At 39.0% G+C, this 22,500-nt stretch overlaps 1 protein-coding gene across 1 annotated transcript in view; it reads left to right on the forward strand.

Moving 5' to 3' along the window:
- The window catches only part of LOC140939248 (ovostatin-like), a 70,529-nt gene that overhangs the window by 33,715 nt on the left and 14,314 nt on the right, over positions 1-22,500 (forward strand). The window contains exons 14-24 of the mRNA XM_073388827.1: positions 1,200-1,274; positions 1,623-1,874; positions 6,966-7,115; positions 8,846-8,944; positions 11,161-11,230; positions 14,417-14,654; positions 17,907-18,138; positions 19,056-19,292; positions 20,229-20,280; positions 20,849-20,935; positions 21,672-21,845. Of these exons, the coding sequence (XP_073244928.1) occupies positions 1,200-1,274; positions 1,623-1,874; positions 6,966-7,115; positions 8,846-8,944; positions 11,161-11,230; positions 14,417-14,654; positions 17,907-18,138; positions 19,056-19,292; positions 20,229-20,280; positions 20,849-20,935; positions 21,672-21,845 (1,666 nt within the window). The remainder of the gene's footprint in view (positions 1-1,199; positions 1,275-1,622; positions 1,875-6,965; positions 7,116-8,845; positions 8,945-11,160; positions 11,231-14,416; positions 14,655-17,906; positions 18,139-19,055; positions 19,293-20,228; positions 20,281-20,848; positions 20,936-21,671; positions 21,846-22,500) is intronic.

A 22,500-nucleotide genomic window follows, 5' to 3' on the forward strand; every position in this document is an offset into this window, starting at 1 on the left:
TCTCCCCACTACTTCTGTAGGAAATGAATAGGGGCAACAAATGAGAATTCAAATTTTGATCTGAGGGTTTAAAGGGTTAAGGGGACTAGGCCCCTCGGTTTACTTTCAGTGGTCAGTTTGCTCGTTTTCATCACACCTTCACAAAAATTGAGTCAAACTCAAAGAAAAGTAGACCACTGTTTTTCGAGTTGAACGATTTTTTATGTTTTGCGGAAACTGATTTTTACTTGCAGGGAAGAGAATTATTATTTTTTGCTAGGAGTTAATTTTTGCGATTTTCAGAAAGTCGCGTTCTAGTGGATTCAAATAACATTTTAACGATTTAAATTCAACAGGCACTATTTTTATTAGTTTTGTATAGATATAATCAAACTTCCCGCAACGATAGATTCTGCCCTATTTGTAACTCTGGTATAATTGAAGACGAATTTCATTTTCTCTTCTGTTGTCCAAAATACTCAATCCCAAGGGAGAAATTCTGCAATCAAATCCAATAAAATTTTGTCGACTTTAATCAGCTATCTTACACAGAATTAATAATTAAATTGATGAATTCACAGAATTTTTCCGTAAATTCACATTTGTTGAAATTTGTCTCATTATGTAATGATTTACGTAATAATTTGTTATCAAATCATGCTGATGACACTTGATTGACTATAGTAATCATTGCATTGCATTATCATCGTTATGATTTGTTTGTTTGTTTTTATGTTAAAGCTCTTGCAATACTGTAACTACATAATTATAGTCATGCAAATAAAGCTTATGTTGTTGTTGTTGTTGTTGTGTAGCGAAGTTTTTGTACAGCATACCGGTATCTACAGTGGAGTAAATTTTTCAGTTGCGGGAAACTTTTTTTGGCGGATCGCCGAAAAAAACGCAAAAATTTAGCACCACACGGTATTCTGTATTTCTTTTGTGCTCTATAGTTTTATCTGGATATTTCAGTCAATACTCTGATTGTGTGGTTATCGTGAAGAGTATTTGTCACCCTAACTTTTAAATATTTGGACGAAACTCTGTGGTGTGGTGTTACCATTCAAATGTAAACTCTTTGACAGAATTTCAGTGTAGTTGTGTTTTTTTCTGAGAATTCTATATAAGGCGAATTTTGTGTTTTAAGGGTGAAAGGGTAAATCCTAAACTCGTTAATAACAACAGTTCATTATTTGTTGTCAAACCTTCATATTCAACAGGTTGGATCCAGTGCTAAGATTATGTTTGATTTCAGTACTAGCAATGATACTAGAAATATCAACTTCCATTTGCAAGTGAGTACACAATCATTTATTTTATTTTAACCCTTTTTTTTTTCGTGACTGCCTTTTCCAACTTCCTGTTTTACTCCTTTGGGTCAAAATTGAAATTTAGCTTTTGATTGCAACTGTATTATATTTTTTTACTGGCGGCAAACAGTTCTTAGTTATGGCAATTGACAGAGAAATGGCTTGCCTACATAGCAAGCGCTTCCAATCGAGTTACAGTTGAGTTTTTTAGCTCTCGTCAGAACTTTCTTGACGAAATCGCGCGGAAACGCTCGCCACGCTGGTTAGGAAATGGCTTGATTGTTTTGCAGTGTTCTAAGTTACATGGATGTATTCTCTCTTTGTAATTGAAAGGTGTTTAGTCGTGGAAAGCTTGTGGCCCAGGAACGTAAACTGCATCCCGTTGATTATCAACCTGGCATGAAAACATTCAAAAATTCCAAGAACGAAGATATGTTCACCAGCCAGGGCTTCATTGAGTTTAATGTAACCCGGAAGATGGTGCCAAAATGCCGCGTCTTACTGTTCTATGTGAGGGATGACCAAAACAAGGAGACTGTGGCTGATAACTTGGTGATTGATGTCGAGGACACTTTGGAAAACAAGGTAGATCATCAGTGTTCATTCTACAGCACATTTTTGTGTACTCTTAAGGTATTGTTACACGAGACGATTCGCAACGACGATTTTTAGCGCAACACAACGTTGCAACATCGTTGCGACGTTGTTTCGAATAGTTACAACATTGTTCCAACATTGCAACACTGCGTTGCGCTAAAAATCGTCGTTGCAAATCGTCCCGTGTAACATCACCTTTAAACCCCGTTTGCTCGGTTCCGAACGAATTTTTGAACGGACCTGTGCAACCCGTCTGCTCGGAACCGTGCAAATTCTCTTACATATTGCAGTACTATTTTCCGTTCACAAACTTGCACGTATCCGCGGGCCCGTGTGAATGAAAGGCGGACCTGTGCAAGTTCAAAAATTTGCCTGGACCCGTGTAAATGGGGTCTTGATAGAGACCTTTAGACTCGAGGACGAGAACGACTACGAGATTTGATTTTAAGTTTTTTCGCGTATTCTCAAAATATAGACACCCTGGAATTCTTCATTGTATTTTTTTCACTAGAAAAGTTAGCAATGTTATCGTTTTTGAGGGAGGTTAAGACCTCTCTTGATTGCAAAATGCGAAAACTTCTCACACTTGATAAGTTGTATCCCCACTACGACATTCTCGCTAAAACTCGTAGTAGAATGACGACGACTACCACGTCTTCCCGCCAAAATGACGCTGGTTCACGCGCGAGCACTACTTAGTATTGAAAAAATCTCGTGCTCGTAGTCGTTTTCTTCTTAGAATCTAAAGGTCTCTATTGTCTACAGACGCCAAAATAATACCGTAAAAAGGAGGGTAGCGCCCATATGCGCACATGCGCCCGTGCGTAGAGCTGAAATCTGGAAAAAATATATTTTTTCATTTTCTGAAAGCATTTTTATTATTAAATCGGGAGGATTGATAAATCTTTCGGATTATATTGGTGTATTTGCTCGTCTGAAGGGTAGAGTTTTCGCCCTTTGCGTGTATAACCTCCTTGATGGCGTCACTGTTTTACCCTTTTTTGCGTAAACACTGCACCTTATCGATAACACTAGAGATGTAAATTAAAGAACTAACTACCGTATTTCCTTGAATAATAGCCTTCCCTCGAATAATCGCTTCCCTTTGATGGAAATATTTAAAATAGTCACCCACCCCTCTCGCCATCTTCTCTTTCTTTTACCTCCTCTTTGTCAAGTTGAACTGGAATCTGATCCAGCAAAACTGATTTTTGATTATTTAAACCCTAAAAATTAATCCAGGAACCAAATTTGGAACACTTAAAAGGCCCATGTTCAGTTTATTTGATGTAATAATTGTTTGATTTAATGGGGTAATAAAACAAGATATATAGGGCACGACTTCCAGTGAGCAATAACTGAAATAATCGCCTCCCTCGAATAATCGCCCCCGGCTATTATTCAAGGAAATCCTTCGTATTTGATCATGTCCTGTGGAAAACTCAGGAAATGGCTTATCTGAGCCCCTAAATTTGAAAGATTTCATGGGGGGAGCATGCCTCCAGACCCCCCTAGTTTGCAGTACCTTCGAATGTCTAACCTTTCTTTCCGTGCTTACACCTTCAAAATCTGAGCCTAAATGCTCGAACTAGCGCCCTCCTTCAAATAAGTGCCTCCCGTTGAAATGGCTCCCCTCCCCTGGAGTCAAAAAATGTTTAAAAAGTATCCCCTTTAAATAGGCACCCTCCCACCCTCCCTAAAGAAAGATAGAATCACTAAACATCCGGCCAAGAAGTAGAATAAACGTTTTTAGTACAAGAACTTAAATTTGAAAATAGTAAATGGAAAAGTCAGTCGGTCTTTTCATTAGACGAACTTGTTCCATTTTCCCTTGATTAGACCCCCTGGGGGCACTCCCTATAATGGCTCCGTCCAAAAGGGTACCTTCTTCGGGCTTTAGGAATATCACGGGGTAGGGAATTCACGGGTTGAAGTATATGAAAGGCTTGGAAAATCTATCATTTAAGTATTTTAATATATAGATTTAGCCACGGCTAAAAGCGAAGCTCCCATTGAAAAGTTAAGTGATTTTGGAGTGAAACAAATCTTGTATCGAGTTGATATAGCCTTATATGTCACCCAAAAAGGTGTACGGTCAAATTTAAGAGCAATGATGGCTCTTGATCACAGTAGATAGGGCGTGGAAAACAAATCAGGCCGAATTTTTTGTAATCGACAAGTTTACAAATTCTTAACTATAAATCTGGGTGCGTGCAAACCAATGTTTTATTTTTTTTTTTGATACACCACATCTGAGGAGAAAGAGTACTATGAGGCGCTGTTTTTATCATACAGACCTCGTACAAAATGCAGTATTTCACAATTTTTCAAGACAAATTGCATTCCTTCAATATTCAGGACCATCGAAGCACGCGTGGACCTTTAATTAGCGAAACCGTTCAAAAAATTTCCAAAATCACCTATACGGCCAGCCGGTTCTAACTTTTGACAAGCGCCAAATTTGCGAAGAAATTTTAAAAGAGTTACGCTTCAACGTGATAATAATCGACTAAAGGCTTTTTAAAGTTCTGTAAGCTTAAGCTTATATCAAACCTCATACTGGGTCAGATCAGTGTCTCAGTCAAATCTTAATACAAACGTGCATAAACTAACTTCATAAACTAACTTCATACGCTCCGCTATTAAAAAGCTCCGCTATTAAAATGCTTCGACAATACGCGCCCTATGGCGATATAATTTTGTTTAAATAATTGTTACACGAATATGATCAGAAAACTTGCTGTTATAACGATTTATTCAGTCTTATTATAGTTGAACGTTCATTAGGTGGCCACCCTTGGCTGGGGTACTGGCAATACGCCATTTCCGAGTTCCCCCGGGCCTCTGTATCAAAAGGAGGTTAAGTGCTCAGCCTTTGATATGGAAATGATTTTTCATTCTCATGCAAATAAAACTCATTTTCACAAGAAAATTGAGGTTCGCCATAAATTAGCATGACATGAGCATAATCTTTAACAGAAACATCACTTTATTTTGAAACAAACACGCGACGACAGGAGCAGCATTGCTGGTCCACAATCGGTCGTCGCCGTCTATCTCGGACTGTATTTTCCTTCATCATATTCTTAAAATGAAGCCAAACAAAGTGTATCAAGTGCTTGGTGGCTGCTTAATAGAGGTGACAACAATGGAAGAACTCTCGTTGGGACGGCAAAAAGGTGGCTGCTGAATAGAAGTTTGATTTCCCATTCTCTTCTTCAATTATATCGGGACTTTTGTTACTGGACGCTTGATATACTGTGGCGCTTAATAGGTGGTAGCCTCCCACACAGGCGTTTTTAGGGGAGCTCGTCTTTCATCCCCCTCCAAAAACGCCTGCTCAACTGAAGACGACATTCCTTTCCCAGGCTTAGCCAATCACTTTGTACTTTCCAAATTCTGGAAAGTTGACCTTGACCGTAGGGTAATCTGATAATTACTCGATCTGCATGAAACACTGGGAAAGCTTTCCGACCTCTAATAAATGTTAGATTCAGAACGGCAAAAAAACGTTTTAGTGAAATTTTAATACTCCATGCACTGCATAACCTTAGAGAAGGAAAGAAAGAAGGAAAACGGTAACTCTAGGGTCACGTTTTAGTTGTGTTTAGCCCATCAACACTTCATTTCTCAACTGCTGATTGGTCACTGACCACGCAAATAAAACAATGGGAAAGGAATGTTGTTTTCGGTTGGGCAGGCGTTTGTGAGGAGGGAAGAAATACGAGCTCCCCTAGAATTGCCTGCCTGTGAGGCTAAATAGGTGGCCGCTTAGTGCAGGTTCAACTGTATTTTGTATGCAAAAGGGGTACAGTTTTTTCAATTAAAGGTAAACGAAAGGGGTACCCTTTCTGTCAAAAATGGTATATATAAGAGATGGAGGGGTTGGACCTCGGGGTAGGGCCTCTCTGTATAAGACGTTATTGAGTTTAGCTCCCCCCCCCCCCCCCCGCCCCCTGGGTTAGAGCCACCACTTGATGAAAATACCATATACAGCTATTTCGAGAATGGTTGTCGGAAAAATGTGCACGCGACAATCCCCAAAGGTAATATGGGATAAGATCAACACTGTAGCTGTCGAACCTACTTTTGAAGACTGCGGACTATTGTTTTCACCATGCAAATGAGTACGTGACAACAATATTGCCATTGTTTTCTAACCCTAAAAACAATAGTCCGTAGTCAGTCCGCAGTCTGCATTTTAAACTTCCCCTTTTGACGCTTTCCTTTAGCACTCGCAAACATTCGTCCATGCCTATTCCTGCCATTCTCTCAAATTTCTTTGAGGACCAGTAAACTCAAAACCATCCACAATACTTTTCGGAATTGTTGCAGTTTTTCCGAATAGCTGTATATACAGCTATTTCAAAAAAAGTGGTCGGAGAGAATGGAGAACGGCGAATGTCGAACGGAGGTTGCACGACCGAAAGGAACTGTGGTTACGCTATTTCATATGCAAAATTTCATAAGCTACTTTCACCTTGCGTAAAAATCAACAACAACTATGAACGTTTCTCTGAGGGTTCTTGACTCCGAAGACAAAAGAAACTCACGCTTTTTTCAATAAAAAACGTTTCTCGTTGCCTCGTATGAACGGCCTATTATCTCCGACTTTACATCGCCAGTCACAAGAAATTTAGAAATATAGCGCTCAACTGTTCTTTCAGAAACGCCCAAGAAAAATGAAGTCTCTGCAACCGAATGCTGAAGAACATGGACAAACCAGATAACCCGCAATCGAACGTCCCCACTAAATGGAGCAGTCATCGTTGACTAGCTTAGATAGTTGATTATTTACCATCAATATTCAAAACCCACAGCTCCTTTCGGTCGTACAATCTCCGTTCGACAATTGCCATTCGCTGTTCTCTCCGACAACCTTTTTTGAAATGGGTGTATACCTGAACTTGTTTTTCTACAGGTAAGGGGTTGGACCTCGGGGGCGGAGCTTCACCATATAAACCTTTGTTGAGTAGCCCCCTCCCCCCCTCCCCCGCCCGCTGAGATAGACCCACTGTCTCTAACCAATCCGCCTGACGTGATGAAAATCATCCTATGCCTGAACTTGTTTTTCTACAGGTGAATTTACGCTTTGCCGACAGCGTAAGGAAACCAGGAGAAAACACCAGAATCATTATCACGGCTGCACCAGGATCTCAGGTTGCCCTCTCTGCTGTTGACAAAAGTGTTTATCTATTGAAAGAAGGAAAGCAACTGACCACAGATTATGTAAGCTACTTAATTTTGTATTGACCATTAGAGTGAGACCGGCACCGTACAAACGACTTATCGACGGACTCGAGCAAATCTATCTACGAGAGAATGACTGGACAACTGACAATTTGACTTAAAATAAACGGCTATTTAGCTGTGACAATAGACTGATCGAAATGCACCAATGATATTTAAGAGTCTTCATAGCCACTGACATCACGGCTCAACTGACAGACGACCAAAAACTTCGCGACTTGATTGACCAATCAGGCCAATAACCAGCCTTTAATACCATCAACTGACTCAATACAACTCGCTTTGACTCTGAAGATGACTACCGCACAGGTTGTCGAAACGTCAGTCACTGTTACAGTCAAAGCATGTCAAGCGTTCCTGTCGCTAGTGGACCAATAAATTCACGAATGGAAAAAATGATTCGGTTTGTCGATTCAATCATCCATTCATAAAATGAATAATCTAATAGTCAAATTGGACCTCGATTCAATAATGAAATGTTGATTTGGTTTATGAACAAAGTCTATCTGTTCTTTATTCTTGTTTGTTGTGTTCAATCGTATTTTGCTTCCCTTTTCCTACCGTTTACGATTGCGTTTTTCATTGCCTATAATCAAAATAACAGCTAGAATAGACAGACGCAAACGCAAAGAAACTGACAAAGGCCGAGGATCGAAAACCACCAATCATGGCACATACACTGATCTCAGTTTGACCATCGTGTTTTCTAAGAGGTCAGGTCTGTTGCACTAATTACTGACAGCAAAAAAAAGAAGAATAAACAAAATTCTGAGGTTGACTTGTGGAAAGTGTGGTTTTTCAAACAACAGTAATCGAGTCAGTATTCGATTATTGAATCGAGACTGAATTTAAATATTGCATTGTTCATTTTATGAATGGATTATTGAATCAACAAACGAAATCATTTTTCCATTAATGAATTCATTAGTTCGTTGGCGACTCGACGGAAACGCTTGACCTGCTTGGACTGTAACAACAGTCCTATTCAAGACTACGTTGACCCGGACGATCATGCTCAACCTACTGACTCCTGGGTTCAAACCTTTCATTGTGAAACCTGTTTTAATGGGTCACCCTCGGGATTCGCGGGATTGTTTAACAGGCACCAGTTGTTCAATCGTTGGACAGCGCTATTTACTTGATAAATCACTGTCCAGTGAATACGTATTAGAGGTTTATCCAGTAGATAGGGTTATCCAATTTTAAAACAACTCGACCCAGAGCTGCAGATCATTATTTCTTTTTTGAATGGTCATATGTCTGGGCTAAGGGAACATTTTGTTGGGAGAAAACAATCCTGTGGTCAGCTATTTAAGGACGCGTTACGCGTCTGCTGCCCTCCTCTCCATCTACGTTAACGGCACTTACTCATAGTTTCGTTTTCACCACCCAGCAATTTCGAAGTTTTTCATTGCCTATAATTATTTCCTTTGTTAGTGATTGCAAAGTGCTGAAAATTGCACAAACTACTCAAATTTACTAGCTCTTTCAATTTGTGAATCTAATTTTTATATTCGGTGACGTCTTCTATAGGTTAACTTGACAACCTCGTTCCTAGGGTTCTCTGTCTTCCTCCCTCGAAACAAGAGAGCGAGCCCTGGGAACGAGGTTGTTGAATTGTATGCTAATGAGCAAAATTGCAAACAATGACGTCAGAAGGGATTCGGCAATGGAAGAGCTGACTGTTATCATACTGTTTACTTCTGTAGGCAATAAATGTATTAAGTTCTCAGGATGTTGGGTCGTCTGGAGATTATCGATCAGATTGCTCTGGCACAAAGCCACTTGATGCTTCGAAAGAATTTAAGGTTGGTACAATATTTAAAAAAAGGCAGCTTTGTTGAAAAAATAAACTTCACGTAGACATATCATAGTGGGGAACTTAAGGAAAGACGTTTTTGAGCGAGGTACGTCAACTGGAAGCGATGCCTTTTTCCTTTTGATATGCCTTGACGCTACCAAACTTGTATTGCTAAGGTTCTTCACACTTGTAGAGACGATTTTTCCGAAAATTTTGGCTAAACTATTGCCCAATAATGCAAAAAGTCTACCTCACAAATGTGTATGCATAAGCTCACTAATGGCTTGTTCCAGGCAATGCCATATTAACCAGCAAAAACAGCCGTCGCTCCTTGCCGCTAAAGGGACCTTTCGCCTGGAGGGACGTTTGCCCCTCAGCAAAAGAAATTCCATACTGTCTGAAATCTGGTCAGGAGCTCTGATTGGTCGACGTAGTAGTTATATTGTTTTAGCTATTGTTTACGAACGACCGACAAACGAGAAACGGTCACAAAGGTCAAATGTAAACGCGATGAATCTTCCTACAAAACAGTCAATTCTCGTGGAATATATTCTTCTTTAGCAGAAGGATTTGAGTTTTGCTGGAGTTCGTTCGCCAAAGAACACTAAACTTTACCATAATGGACCAGGACAAACATAAAATTGAGCAAATTTAGATTTGGAACTCCATGACTATCGGATTTATCATGTAAACATTAATTTACGTCATCAGCATGGAGTTTCTGTCGCTTAGGCGCAGACGTCGCTCCTAGCGAAACCTCCCCAGGGGCGAGAAGCGTGGAGAGACGGCTGTTTTCGCAGGCTAATGCAGTAGTAGTAGTAATCTTCATTTCAACACGGTTAAAAATCAGGATTACACAGCTAAAGGAAAAAAGAATGCTTATCTATCAATATATATACAAGAGAAAACATATTCTTATGAAAAAATGAAATAAAATGACTTGGTTTTCAAGAGTGCCATGCATTGGAGGTTATAGGCGTTAGTTAAAGTAACGTCTACAGCCATATTGGAACAAGCCATTGAAGTCTGTCCTGCAAGGAACCAGCTGTGGTTCGGAGGAATTCAGTCGTCCCCTACTCAGGGAAGTCATTCGTTCCAGCGAGTGGCCGACACGGGAGGTGGTTAAGATTAACCAACTTCAAGCCTAATTTTAAGCCAATTTTGTTGTCTACAAACGTGATATCGTTGATCGTTAATTACTCCAAGGTCGGCGGCGATAACCCAAAGTGATACCCTACACAGTCTACAAAACCATTTCAGCCTCATTATTATTACCTTTTATCAGGGTTTGAGCCACGCCGCGCCAATCCCGCACTGCAATTGGAATTGTCCCTTTAATAAACGGCCAAGGGGACAATTTGTCCCCTTCAAATTTTAGGGAAAAAACTCGAAAGGAAGCACACACAGATTTATTTCAGTACAGAAATTGCAAGCTGAAACAGAACGTGGAAGTATATTTTATCATTCCAAAGTTACGTTTCAGTCACGCTCTACTGCTATTTGCTGATTCTTCGCGCGCTCGCGCAGCCGCGAAATTCACAAAAACACGAAAAATACCGCGAAATTCAGTAGAAATCTTATCAAATACATGTCTGTACAACATATTTGAAACTTATTTCAGCTATAGGGGCTATTTACTTGCCGTAAACCTGCAAATTTATCTTGGAACTTCGTCACTGAAACGCGCAAACAGATTATGTTGCGAAAAACTGGGCACTAGCCATGATGTTAAAGGCTTTGCCATTGGTTCATTTCTGGAGCGTATTTTTGTTGAAAGAGCAAATGATGACCTCTGTTAGAAAAACGTTAAAAAGGCTGGTCTGATCAGCGCAAAATCGATCGATTTCGAGCGAAATTTGCCTTGAAAATAACCACAAAATCGGCCGTTTTTTACCGATTGCTTTTCGGTGAAGTTTGCCCCGAAAACGCCCGCGAAATCGGCCGATTTTTCCGCGAATTTGTCCCTAAAAGTCCCGCGAAATTAGACTTTTTCTTCCGAGACCTATCAGAAGCCCTGCTAAGAAGACAAACCCCTTTGCATCAGCAGAAGGGTGTACAAATTTCTGTGCCCCTAAAAAATGAAAATGTCCCCCAAAATTTTAGCCAAGGGGACAAATTGTCCCCCAGTGATCAAATCCTAGCTCAAACCCTGACTTTTATTATTATACAAATAATCAGAGAATAAATGGTAACCCTGACTTATTATTACCGCTTTGTTTTCAGGAAAGTGGTATAATTTACTTTTCTGACCTCGGCATCCAAACAGCTCGATGCGAAAAGCGCGTCTCATACTGTAAGTGAATGGCATTCTTTCAGATCAATTTTATTGATGATTGTCAGTTGTGTGTATCGTTTCGGAGGGCTGCAACGATATATCGATGCATGTGTGAACCGCGATATTTCTTCTAAGGTAGGAATATCCGCATTTGAACCAGATATAGCGATGTTACGATACAATGACGTATGCTAAAACGAAAATTTGGGGAATCACTGTCTTAAATCCAGTCTCCTTATTTTAGTCACCTTGAGGCGATTTGTGTTGGGAACAAGAAAAAAGCAAACCATCCCTGCTTCCCGTGCTTCTCGTCTTGTCCACCCACAAGCAATGGGAACTATTCTTGTCCCGCATAGTAATACTAGTATATCATATCACGGTGGCCCTTGTATCGCGATCTGTATCGTATCGTGGAAAAGTTCGGGTAGCGTTGCAGCCCTGTTGTCAGAGAGCCTAAGCAATCATAGCCTGCGAGCAAGCTCTCCGGGGGGTCGAATGCTGGCGAATTTTTCTGGACTTGTTCCAAGTGTCAATCCAAAAGGAAAAGCCCGGGTAATTCGTGGACTTGTGAGCATTAATTACGTCGCTATGAGTAAAGATATGGAAAAAGGTTTCCACAACTGTATAATATAAAGATGAAAATTTCTCATGATATGGGTTTTATTGCAATCGGAGTCGCCATGGCAACGTAACGACGCCATTACGTTTTTTCACTTATCGTTGTGTTTCTCTGTACCAGGAGTTTTTTTAAACAATGCCAGTGAATAATGAGGACGCTAAGTTGTAAACACGAAATCTGGGGGGAAAATTGGTCGTATTTGAGGCCCTATTTAAATGCCTTCCTTGTTTTCAATGTTCTTGAAACTTGCAGGGTATATTTATTGACGATTGATCTCGGGATTTTCAAATTTATAAAAAATTTATCGAGCGATTTTTTTAAAAAATGCAAAATTTGTAGGCGTGGACCAAACTACGTGCAAAAACTGTAAAAAAACGCAGCTGAATGAAAGTTAATAAAATTCTTCATACTCGCGATCACCCAGAGCAATTCCACTCTTTTTTTGTAACCAGTTTTCAATGGAATCAAACCACTATGAGATGAAGCCGCGTTTCCAAAGCTTATCATTTTCTTAAAAAATTAGCTAATTGTGTGGATAGCATGCTATTTCACTGTTTATATGATGCTTAAACTTCGTTTCAAAATATTTCGAAAACGCTCTCATAGAATTTGTTCAAACTTTGCCATAATTAAGGCAATTATGGCACGTACAAACTCCCTTAAGCGATTTTTTGAAAAAACTCCTGGTACAGAGAAACACAAAGATAAATAAAAAACGTAATGGCGTCGTTACGTTGCCATGGCGACTCCGATTGCAATAAAACCCAAATCATAAGAAATTTTCATCTTTATATAATACAGTTGTGGTAACTTTTTTTCCATATCTTTACTCATGGCGACGTAATTAATGCTCAAACTGGGAGGTATCTCCCCCAAAAATCCAGTCGAACAACCTTAAGTCCCCTTAAACCTGGATTCTTTCTCTAACCGTTCCATCCGCTGTCAGAGGTCTCTTAAGGAAGAGGAGATGAATTCAGAAACAAAACCATTTCTTACTTTTTCGGCCCTGTCGTCTAGAGTTTTTGACAACATTAACTAAAATAGCTTTTTGTATGGTAATCATTACTGAAGTGGAGCGTACTGTTATTCAGTTTTTAAGTTCAATTTATCACTGCTGCTCTCGCCTTAATTGCTTAAGCTCCCTAGTTTCTGTAGCGTTGGGATCCACTTCTCACAGCCTCCCTCTTGCCTAGCCATATACACCTTGCGACGACTCTTGTCTCTTCCAAATGTAGTAAAACTTTAGTTGTAAACAATTAACCGTGCTCTTTAGAGTGGAACTGTCCATCTTAAGTCCAAACAAATAAACTACGTTGGTAACCGGGTCGCAGCAACATGTTCTTTTCCAATCGTGACACTACTTTATTGGAATCAAGGCGCTAAAATTTGAAAACAACAGCGAATTTTTAAATTCTCCTACCAATTGACTTAACAAGCTTAAATGCTTTTTTCTTCATGATTAATATTTATACCATTAAATAAAATAATTATTATTTCTGAGCCTCTTAAAACTTTTGATTAGTCTTTGCAGTATTAAAACTAATTCAGTCTTTAATCTTTACTTTAATATTCACAAATTTCAACTATCAGTTAACTTTTCCCCTGTTTAGTATATAACTACACGTGATAATACGTTACTAATGTTAGCATGTTGGGCTGACGTGTTAGTGAAATCTCAATGACAAGAGTTACGAGCTGTATTGTGCAGTTTGAATCTATTTTTGAGTCCGTTGTGTTCTTAAATCCTAAACCAGCCGGAGATCTAAGTGAACATACTTAAGGCGTTGTGTTCGGGATATGCCCCCCCCACCCCCCACCCCGACTTTGTAAAAAAATAATACTACGATCAAAAAAACGAAAAAAAAATTCGAGCAATAGATGCACCTAGCAACCTTTGTGGTATTACAGGTGTTTAAAGTACGGGATAGGCATCCCTAATGAAAGGTTTACCAAGTCTCTACTGAAACAGTGTGTAAGGTAGAAGGGAGGGAAGGTCTGTGTAAATGGGAGTGATGTAGGCATAAAAACACAAATAAATTGGGCATTTTAATACTTTTAAGTATTTTTAATACTTTTAAGTGGTAAATAGAACGTAAATTTACGGAACTTGTGTGGATTCCGCAGAAACGAACGACTGAAAGTGTTTGGTATGTTGTGAGCAACATCACCCGCAATGGACACGTAATTTTTGAAGGATAATTAAGTATCCTGCTTAATAGAGCATTTAAAGTAAAGGTTTTATGTAACCGGTCCCTGTACTCTAGCCAACTCAGTAGACAGCAGTCAAGAGACTGAAGGTTTCACTGTGAACCTGATAAAACTCGCACTGTCAGACAAGCAGTGTGGGGACATTTAAAACTTATTGACTTATTTTCTACCGTCAACGATAAATGTGTTAGTCAAGTCAGACTAGGTCGCGAAGAAATTAACACGTTAAAAAAGGTTAAGAGTAAGAGATTAAAATTAAGTTATATTAAACAACACCTAAAAAGCTGTGTAATCATGACAAATCAATGCTTCTTTCTTAGCCATTGCATCGACGGCCTTGTTTTATGATGTGCCTGTGAAATTCGAATTTCTTTTAGGTACTAGGCGCTGGAGACCATATAGCTGGGGCTGGCCGATCCGTCGATATCGTCACCGATTCAGTCGTCGCCGATGCAATCGTCGCCGATTTGGACTATTCGGATGGCAATCACAGCAACCGAGTTCTACCGAGAGTAATCGCCAACCCAGTAAAAAGCAAAACAAATCAAGACAGAAGCCTGGATATGTACGTAAGGAATTCGCCGAACCATGGCTATGGAGTGAGGAGTTGGTAAAGTAAGCAGGCGTATGAATATATACGGGTTATTGCAAACAAAACCTTCATATCTGAATTTCCCTTTTTAAAAAAGGTACCAAAACAATGTTGATTGCAAAGGACTCTTCTTAAACAAGACACCAACTGTAGCATCGAGTAGCAGCATAAAAGGTAGCGTCTAAACTACAGTCTCGGACAAAATAAATGGAAAATATAGAATCCTTGTAGCTGAAATGAGAGGTTTATATAGTTTTTCTTTACGGTGTCTATAGCGATTTCTCTGCTGAGATTTTGTTAAGGGCGCGGATATTGGTAAAATTTTTGGTGTCTCCGGCGGTCTTGTACAGTTATTTGCATCTGAATTTCGACAGATCTAAAAATACCGGCTCGAAAACGTTCATGTTCTACTTAGACATTTAGCACTTACTGGCCTGTCGAGTTCTTGTTTCAGCTTAAGTCGTATCATGTATTTAAAATAGCGATGGATGTAGTAGCTATTGAGGGATCACGATGTTACACAATCTTAAACATGTTATCACAGATTTATATCATCATTTATATGTTGTTTCATTCATACATTTACGCATTTAAAAGTATAATCCGGTCCAGTTATTAAAACGGAGTTTAGCCAGTGTTTAACAAAACCGCGTTCTAAGCCATTTTCATTTTGCCTATAACGCTTTTATCTTAACACCGTTTATCGTGAAAAGTTTCATGAAATCATAAGGCGTAGACTGGAAAAGCACTCATTGTCTTAAAATAACCGACTAAGGAAGAGATCTAGAGGTCCAAAGATTTGCTAAACCGCGGCCTAAGTTCAGTTGGACTTGGTTTAAATAACCGACCCTAAACGTTTGACCTTCCTTTTGAATATTGAATTTAATTAAGAACTTAACCCAAGGGTAACTGAAGTGAGCAAATTTATCTATAAATTACAAGGGTAAAAATTGAAGTAGCTTATTTTGCAAGAGTTGTAGTTTGACAATCATTTAAAATTCGATTCCTGCGAATTTTTATAGTACAGGGCTTAATTTAACAGTAGAAGGTTCTTGAAACTTAACATGAAAACAAAGTGTGAAATTTTTAAAATATATAAAAAAGTTGACAAAGTTTGAACGCTGCATCACATAAGTATAAAGACAAAAGGGTTAAAATGAGTAACCAAACCTATGTAGACCAAATGTGGTGAAAAAAAACAATTATTAGAAAAAAATCGTCTCATACAATAGTGCGGAGAATTTAAAGCTGTTAGTAAAGATAAAGAAAAAGCCATCAAATCAAATATCAAATACCGCCTGGTATACTTGCAGGAGAAGATTCCTGATATGTGATCATATTTCATAAGCCACAAGTTCTTTAGTGTAAAATACATTCTAGTGTAATGGGTTACAGATTCACCTTTCATGTCTACGCCGCCTGGTGTGTGGTCTAGCCCAAATTAAAGTGCGTAAAGAGTTTCCGGAGACATGGCTATGGACAGAGGTGATAGTTAAGTAAGGCCTCAATTTGCTGTGTGGTGTTAACATTAATACTTCACGTTAGTGCAGAGGTCAATAAGGAACAGGAGTGTTTAATCAACATTAAAACGCAAGGCACTTGATAAAACAGGAGGTGAACGTCTAAAAATATCGTCCCTTTTCTGGATTTGTCGATTCTTTCCGTTTTAAATTATCTTTCCTGAGAAAATTGAGCTAGAAACTTTTTTACGAGATTTAAAAACTTATGAAATTTTAATTTACTGCTTGAATTATCAATGACTTTGTGGAATGCGCTATGACTATTTACTTTAGGGGCTTATAGATCAGTCGGGAATTTTCTTGCGTGTTCAATTCGTCGCATATCGGCTCTATATTGCTACCGCCGTTTTAGCCTCATGTCTTCTCTCGGTTGATTCGTCGGGAACGAGATAATGTCGGAATCTATTTTAAAGCCGTATGTTTTTACAGACAACATAATACTGTAATCTGGAAGAAGACTTTTCCATTCACAGAGCAGAGGTTAATTGAATCCACGCAAAGGCATAGCATCGACCGGTATATACTTGCAGACCAGGTGTGGATGAAATCTAGGCAACCTACTTACAGACAAGGCGATACTGATAAATTTTGAATTTGGTTAAGAATTAAGCCTAAAAGTAAAACTAAATTGAGTAAATTTCCCTGAAAATTGGGGAATTTTTTTAATAAAATGAACTCACTGTTTTTTGCAAGAGATGTAGTTCGAGAAACGTTTATTTCCTTTTCCTGTGAATAAAACCGGGTTGAAAGTCCAAGTTTGGTTCTCTTGGTGAGTAACTGTTTACATCAGATGTGCTGCTTAAAGATTTGAAAATCACAGAAATGTTCTGCGGCCTTAAGACATGGTTGCGAATATAAGAAAGTCATCTATTCGGCTAACCTCGGTTGAAATGATACGCTTTATAGGCTACGATTTATCGGGCCGATTTTCTTATCCTAAGGGAAGGCGCGAAATAAAAAAGATCGGGTCAAATTCGACGTCTATTTAATTTCAGATATGTGTTGGAGCGCCACAGATTTTAGAAAGTCAGGCCGATTGTGTTCTAGTCATATGTTTTGTGTAGAAAAAAATCGGGCCGAAAAATTGCAACATGTGGTGAATCAGTGAAACCACTTTCATGCGCACCGTGCTTTTCTGACGTGTCTCTAACATCAATTATTTGCATCGGCAAATAATTGCTCTACTTAACCACTAACAAATCACCATATTTGGCACACCCTCGTTCAATAATTGTCTGACTGTACACAACTTTTTGGAACTTTTAGTTTCACTTGAACTTTGGTATCGCGCAATCTAGGTCGAGCTAATTGTTATCAGCCGAGCCGAAGACCGAGGCTAATAACACATGCTGAGACCTTGATTATTCTGGATATTGTAAGAACCAAATCTAATGATTGTTTTATTTTACATTGTCTTGAAGAAAGTAATGCCAAACACACTGACATTTCTTTTGGAGGTAATGTATTGAGTGTACAACCTATCTCAGATCAGTCAGTAATCTGCTAGCAGATAACTAACTAATCTGTCAGGTGCGTTATTGTCAAAATTAACTGTAGGCTCTTGGCCAATGAGAAGACGGATAGAAAAGAAAATGGATAATAATTGTTTATTATAACGCGTCTCAACATTGTGGTAATTTGAGAATTTTTAGTCAATTGAAAAATTTTAGCTATCAAAAACCAAAGTAGCGACGAAATTGATTAATTAAGGCATTCAATTGACAACTAAGCATCTATATTTTAATTGAATTACAGTGACGTAACTGGAAAAGCTGTGGTTATGGCCAAGGTTCCTGATACCACCACTAGCTGGATAGCAAGTGCATTTGCCATGTCCAATTCATCTGGTCTCGGAGTTTCCAAACCTGCCACACTGAAAGTATTCCAGTCATTCTTCGTTTCACTGACCCTCCCATACTCTGTTATCCGCGACGAGGAAGTGTCCATTATAGCAACAGTCTTCAACTACGAAAGCAAATGTCTTACTGTAAGTAAAATACGAAACCTTTTTTAAAGACTTCTTAATCCTTTTTGTTAAAAAGTTCGTTTTTGTTTCATGCACCCTCCCATACTCTGTTATATATCCGCGAGGAGGAAGTGTCTATTATAGCTTCAGTCTTCAACTAAAAAAGCTAAGTGTCTTACTGTAAGTGAAATACGAAATCTTTTCTTAAATAATTCATAATGCTCACGTGTTAAAAAGTTTTTTGAAAACCCAAGCTCTAGACAACCTGTTCTGTTGTCTTCACACTGGTAGCAGAGCCCTTCTTTACCCTCAGTGGCGAATCCAGGGAAGGGGCCCGAGGGCCTCGCCCCCTCCCCCCCCCCCTTAATTTTAGACCAAATGGAGGCCCGAAGGGCCGAAAAAATTTTGGGGGGGAGACCGCCCCCCCCCGTGTGGTCGTGTGCTTGCTACATTGGGCTCGGTGATGACCATCGATCAATCAATAAACGGATGCTCGCACTCGGAAAAAAGAAAACAGTTTGGCGAGAGAGAACAAGATTGACCAGTCCAGAAGTATGGGCTGCAGTCAGTGTCCTCAAAGGTTTGACACGATCCAGGCGGAGCGTCCTTTTCACCTCCTAACTCAAGAAGAAGCAAAAGGAGCTCTGCTCGTAGGGTGAGTTGTCTTTAGAGGTAATAAAAAAGTGAAATCGTGAAGAAAAGTAATTACGTGAAAAGTGGAGCCGAAAAAAGCAAATTCAGACGAAATTTCAAAGATATTTAGTGAAGCAATTTTGCGAAAAAAAAAATGTAAAAATTGAAATTTAGAGTAGGGGTGAGTTATTTTCTCAATCAACAGATCCTTCTATGTGCCAGGAATCAAGTGTTGATGTCAAAATTCCGTTTTTGTATTATTTTTGCACTGGTCAAGTCAATGGTTTGTTTCTCTGACAAAACAGATTCGCGTGGGCTTGGAGGAGTCTCTGCACTACAGGATACTCTCCAATTCCTCTTTTGACGTCTGTGTGTGCAGCAGTGAAGCCAAATCTGTGCGCTTTAGTATCATTCCAAAGAAACTGGGACAGATGCCTCTTAAGGTGGTGGCCAAGGATTTGGCGACATCTGCCTGTGAAGTTGGCGCACAGGAGATGACTCTGGGTGTTACTGATGCTGTTATAAGGAAGCTGCTGGTGGAGGTATGGTGGATTCACCGTCATGGACATGTGTTACCGTAAACGTCCGCTTATAAGTCCCCCCCCCTCCCCCCGCCTCACTTATAAGCTTCCCAAGTTATGGGCTCATCTACCTGTAAACAAAAAAATTCAACCGATTATAAGCCCCCCCCCCCCCCCCCCCCCCCCCGCCTTCCCCTGCGGATATATGCCCCCTCTAGTTTGTCTTGGAATGAATTAATTTATCATGACGTTTCAAAGCTTAATTAAACACCAGTAAATGTAAAACGTATTTTGATCGGCGCTGACACTTCTAATGGGAGAAAGCAATTTCGAAATTTGTATTTTTTTTTTATATTTACTTATAAGTTTAAAATATTTTAACTTTTAACTTTTTGTAACGTACTTTTTGAACTGAGAGATGTAACACAGCGCTAATTGACCGGCCCTACGGACATGATGAGTTCTACCTCGAAACCGCACTCACTGTTTCCCGTATGGCTGTTCATATGGCTGTGATAAATGTCAGATTCAAGTTGATTACTTTTCAAATTAGGAAATGAGCTGGTTATGTTTATCTAAAATAATTCTAGTGAATGAAAATGGCTTGAAAATACCTATATATGTATAGATAGGGAGCTCAAGCAACAAACTTGAGATTCGAGGGAAACAAAATTAACTGTTTCTCGAGGGACCAGTCTTTAAGAGATTTGTTATATAGCTGGAAATTCATTAAAACTCGCTGTTAACGGCGGTTGTCGGTCAACATTCGAGGGTAGCTCTGCACGGACGTCGTAGATTTTGCAATGTTCCTCGCTCAGAGATTTTGGCGGGAAACATTTGCATTGTTAGATGTCATGTGACCTCGACGTAACCAATTAGAGCGCGCGCTGTTGGGAAAAAAATTTCCAGCCATGTAACAATTCCGTTTGTTGACGGGATGTGTTTTTTTTTCTTTAGCCCGAAGGAGTTCGTCAGGAGTACACCTATAACAACTTTGTATGCCTCAAAGGTACTTTAGTTACCTTGCTTGGGTTTAAACTGTTTGGATTGAGGATTTTTTCAATTATCTTGCAATTTAATTAGAGAAAAGGAAGCCTTTCACCCTTAGACCCAAGCAGGATGTTTTGTCTCTCTGACTTTAAAATCTATCGACAAAATTCATCCATCTGAACATTCAAATGAAACCTCTTCAGCAGTACTTTCACATAGTACGATTTATTTGGTATATAGTTCTAACTTTTGAGTCAGTGGATGAAATCCCATAGTGTTACCATTCAAATAAAACCTCTTTAGCAGTATTTTCACATAGTACTATTTATTTAGTATGTTGTTGTAACTTTTGAGTCTGTGGATAAAATCCCATCGTGTTACCATTCAAATACAACCTCTTTGATAGAATTTTTGCAGAGTACTATTTTGTTCAAGTGTTTTTGTACATTGGTTACTATTTGGAGTGAAAAGGTTATCAACTCTTTCTAAAACCTCTAAGTAAGTGATTTTGTACCCGATTAAACGCATTTTATTCTTTATTCTTTACTTACAACTTTTCTTCTCTATTTTTGTTTAATTTCCTGCAGATGAATCTTATTTTAATGACACCATTAAGATTGCATTGCCCAGCAATGTGGTTGCTGGTTCGGTGTATGCAGTTGTTTCTACCGTCGGTGAGTACCGTCTTTGCACAACTCATTACTAATAACTTGACCGTTTTCTTAATGCGATATATTTTGCTTTGAAAATGCTTCTTATCCACTCACATTCACTAATTTGTAGGCACGTCTTTGATAGTTGCAACGTCTTTTGTTTACACCTGACACAGACTTGACCACCCAGCTTTAATCCCGACACCCATGAACCCCACTACCAGTTTTACCCTCTGTTTTTTTTAAAACAGCAATCTGGAGCGCTTACCATTTGTATAGAAAACCGGAAAATTCAGGGGAGAATTAAAATGGAACAGTTTATCCCGGTGGAAATTCTCCGGAAAAAAGGTAATACCCTCCGAGGTATTACCGTTTTTCCCTTACCGAAACGACCAAAATTTTCTGTACCATTTGCTTGGATTACCAGTGCCAGGCTTCATGTCGAGAGAAAGTGAAAAATTTACCGGTATTTTGTTAATGGTACAACTCAATCCCTTTCCTGTTTTTGGTGCCCCAAAAAATACCAGTACCATTTGACAGAAATTTTTCACCGAAATTGCCGTACAAATGGTAAGTGCTCCTGGTTTCTTTCCTTTCCGAAGGTGATAAAGCTAACAGCTTTAGTTCAATGTCTTATGACACGGTCATCTGACTGAGACAAAGTTTTTAAAGGGATAGGTCGCAGTCCTTTCTTTTTACTCTTTGAAAATGATTCCCGAGCACTATAAATCAGATTCGAGTTTTATCTGTTGGACAGGTGATCTTATGGGACCAACTTTGAATTTGGAGGGTCTGCTAAGACTTCCATATGGCTGCGGCGAACAAAACATGGTGAACTTTGCACCAAGTATTTACATCATGAAGTACTTGTCAGCAGTGGGACAACTTACTCGTTCAGTTGAAAACAAAGCCAAGAACATCATGACGATAGGTACTATCAACCTCTTTGGTAAACTGATCTAATTCAGATACAAAAGGTGATTCATAGGCTTTGCAGACGGGGGTTTATTGTTTATTATTGTTTTGTTTATTGTTTTGTTTGCCAAAAAATTATACAAATCAAATGAAATCTAATTACTTAAACTCTCATGGCGAGGAAGCCCAAGAGAAGCCACCGGGCTTATAAGGAATGGGCTCCCTCAGTTAGATAAATAGAACAAAATATTATCATAATTACACATGGGAAAATCAATGGCAGAGTTACAGTAAATCTTAAAATAAGTATATTAGATAGTCGTACTAATCATAGTTCTAGGCTAAAAAAAGCGAAATGACAAAAAGAAAAAAAAAAAAAACAAAACAAAACAAATGAAAATAAAAGAGCAAAGGAAGAAAAAAAAATACATATATATATATATATATATAAATTACTATTTATGATAAGAGGAATGCTTTCAGTTTACAGCAAAAGGAAGCGGTACTTGTTGCATTTCGAATTTCAAAACTAAGAGAGTTAAAAAATTTAGGACCTTGGAAACTGATGGAGAACTTTCTTATATTAGTCCTGCATTGCGGTAAATAAAAATGCTCCGAACTTCTAGTGCCATAAGAATGCACCTGGCGTGTCACCAGAAACATGTTATTGA

Source organism: Porites lutea, chromosome 5 (genome assembly GCF_958299795.1).
Source record: "Porites lutea chromosome 5, jaPorLute2.1, whole genome shotgun sequence".
Classification (NCBI taxonomy): Eukaryota; Metazoa; Cnidaria; class Anthozoa; order Scleractinia; family Poritidae; genus Porites; species Porites lutea.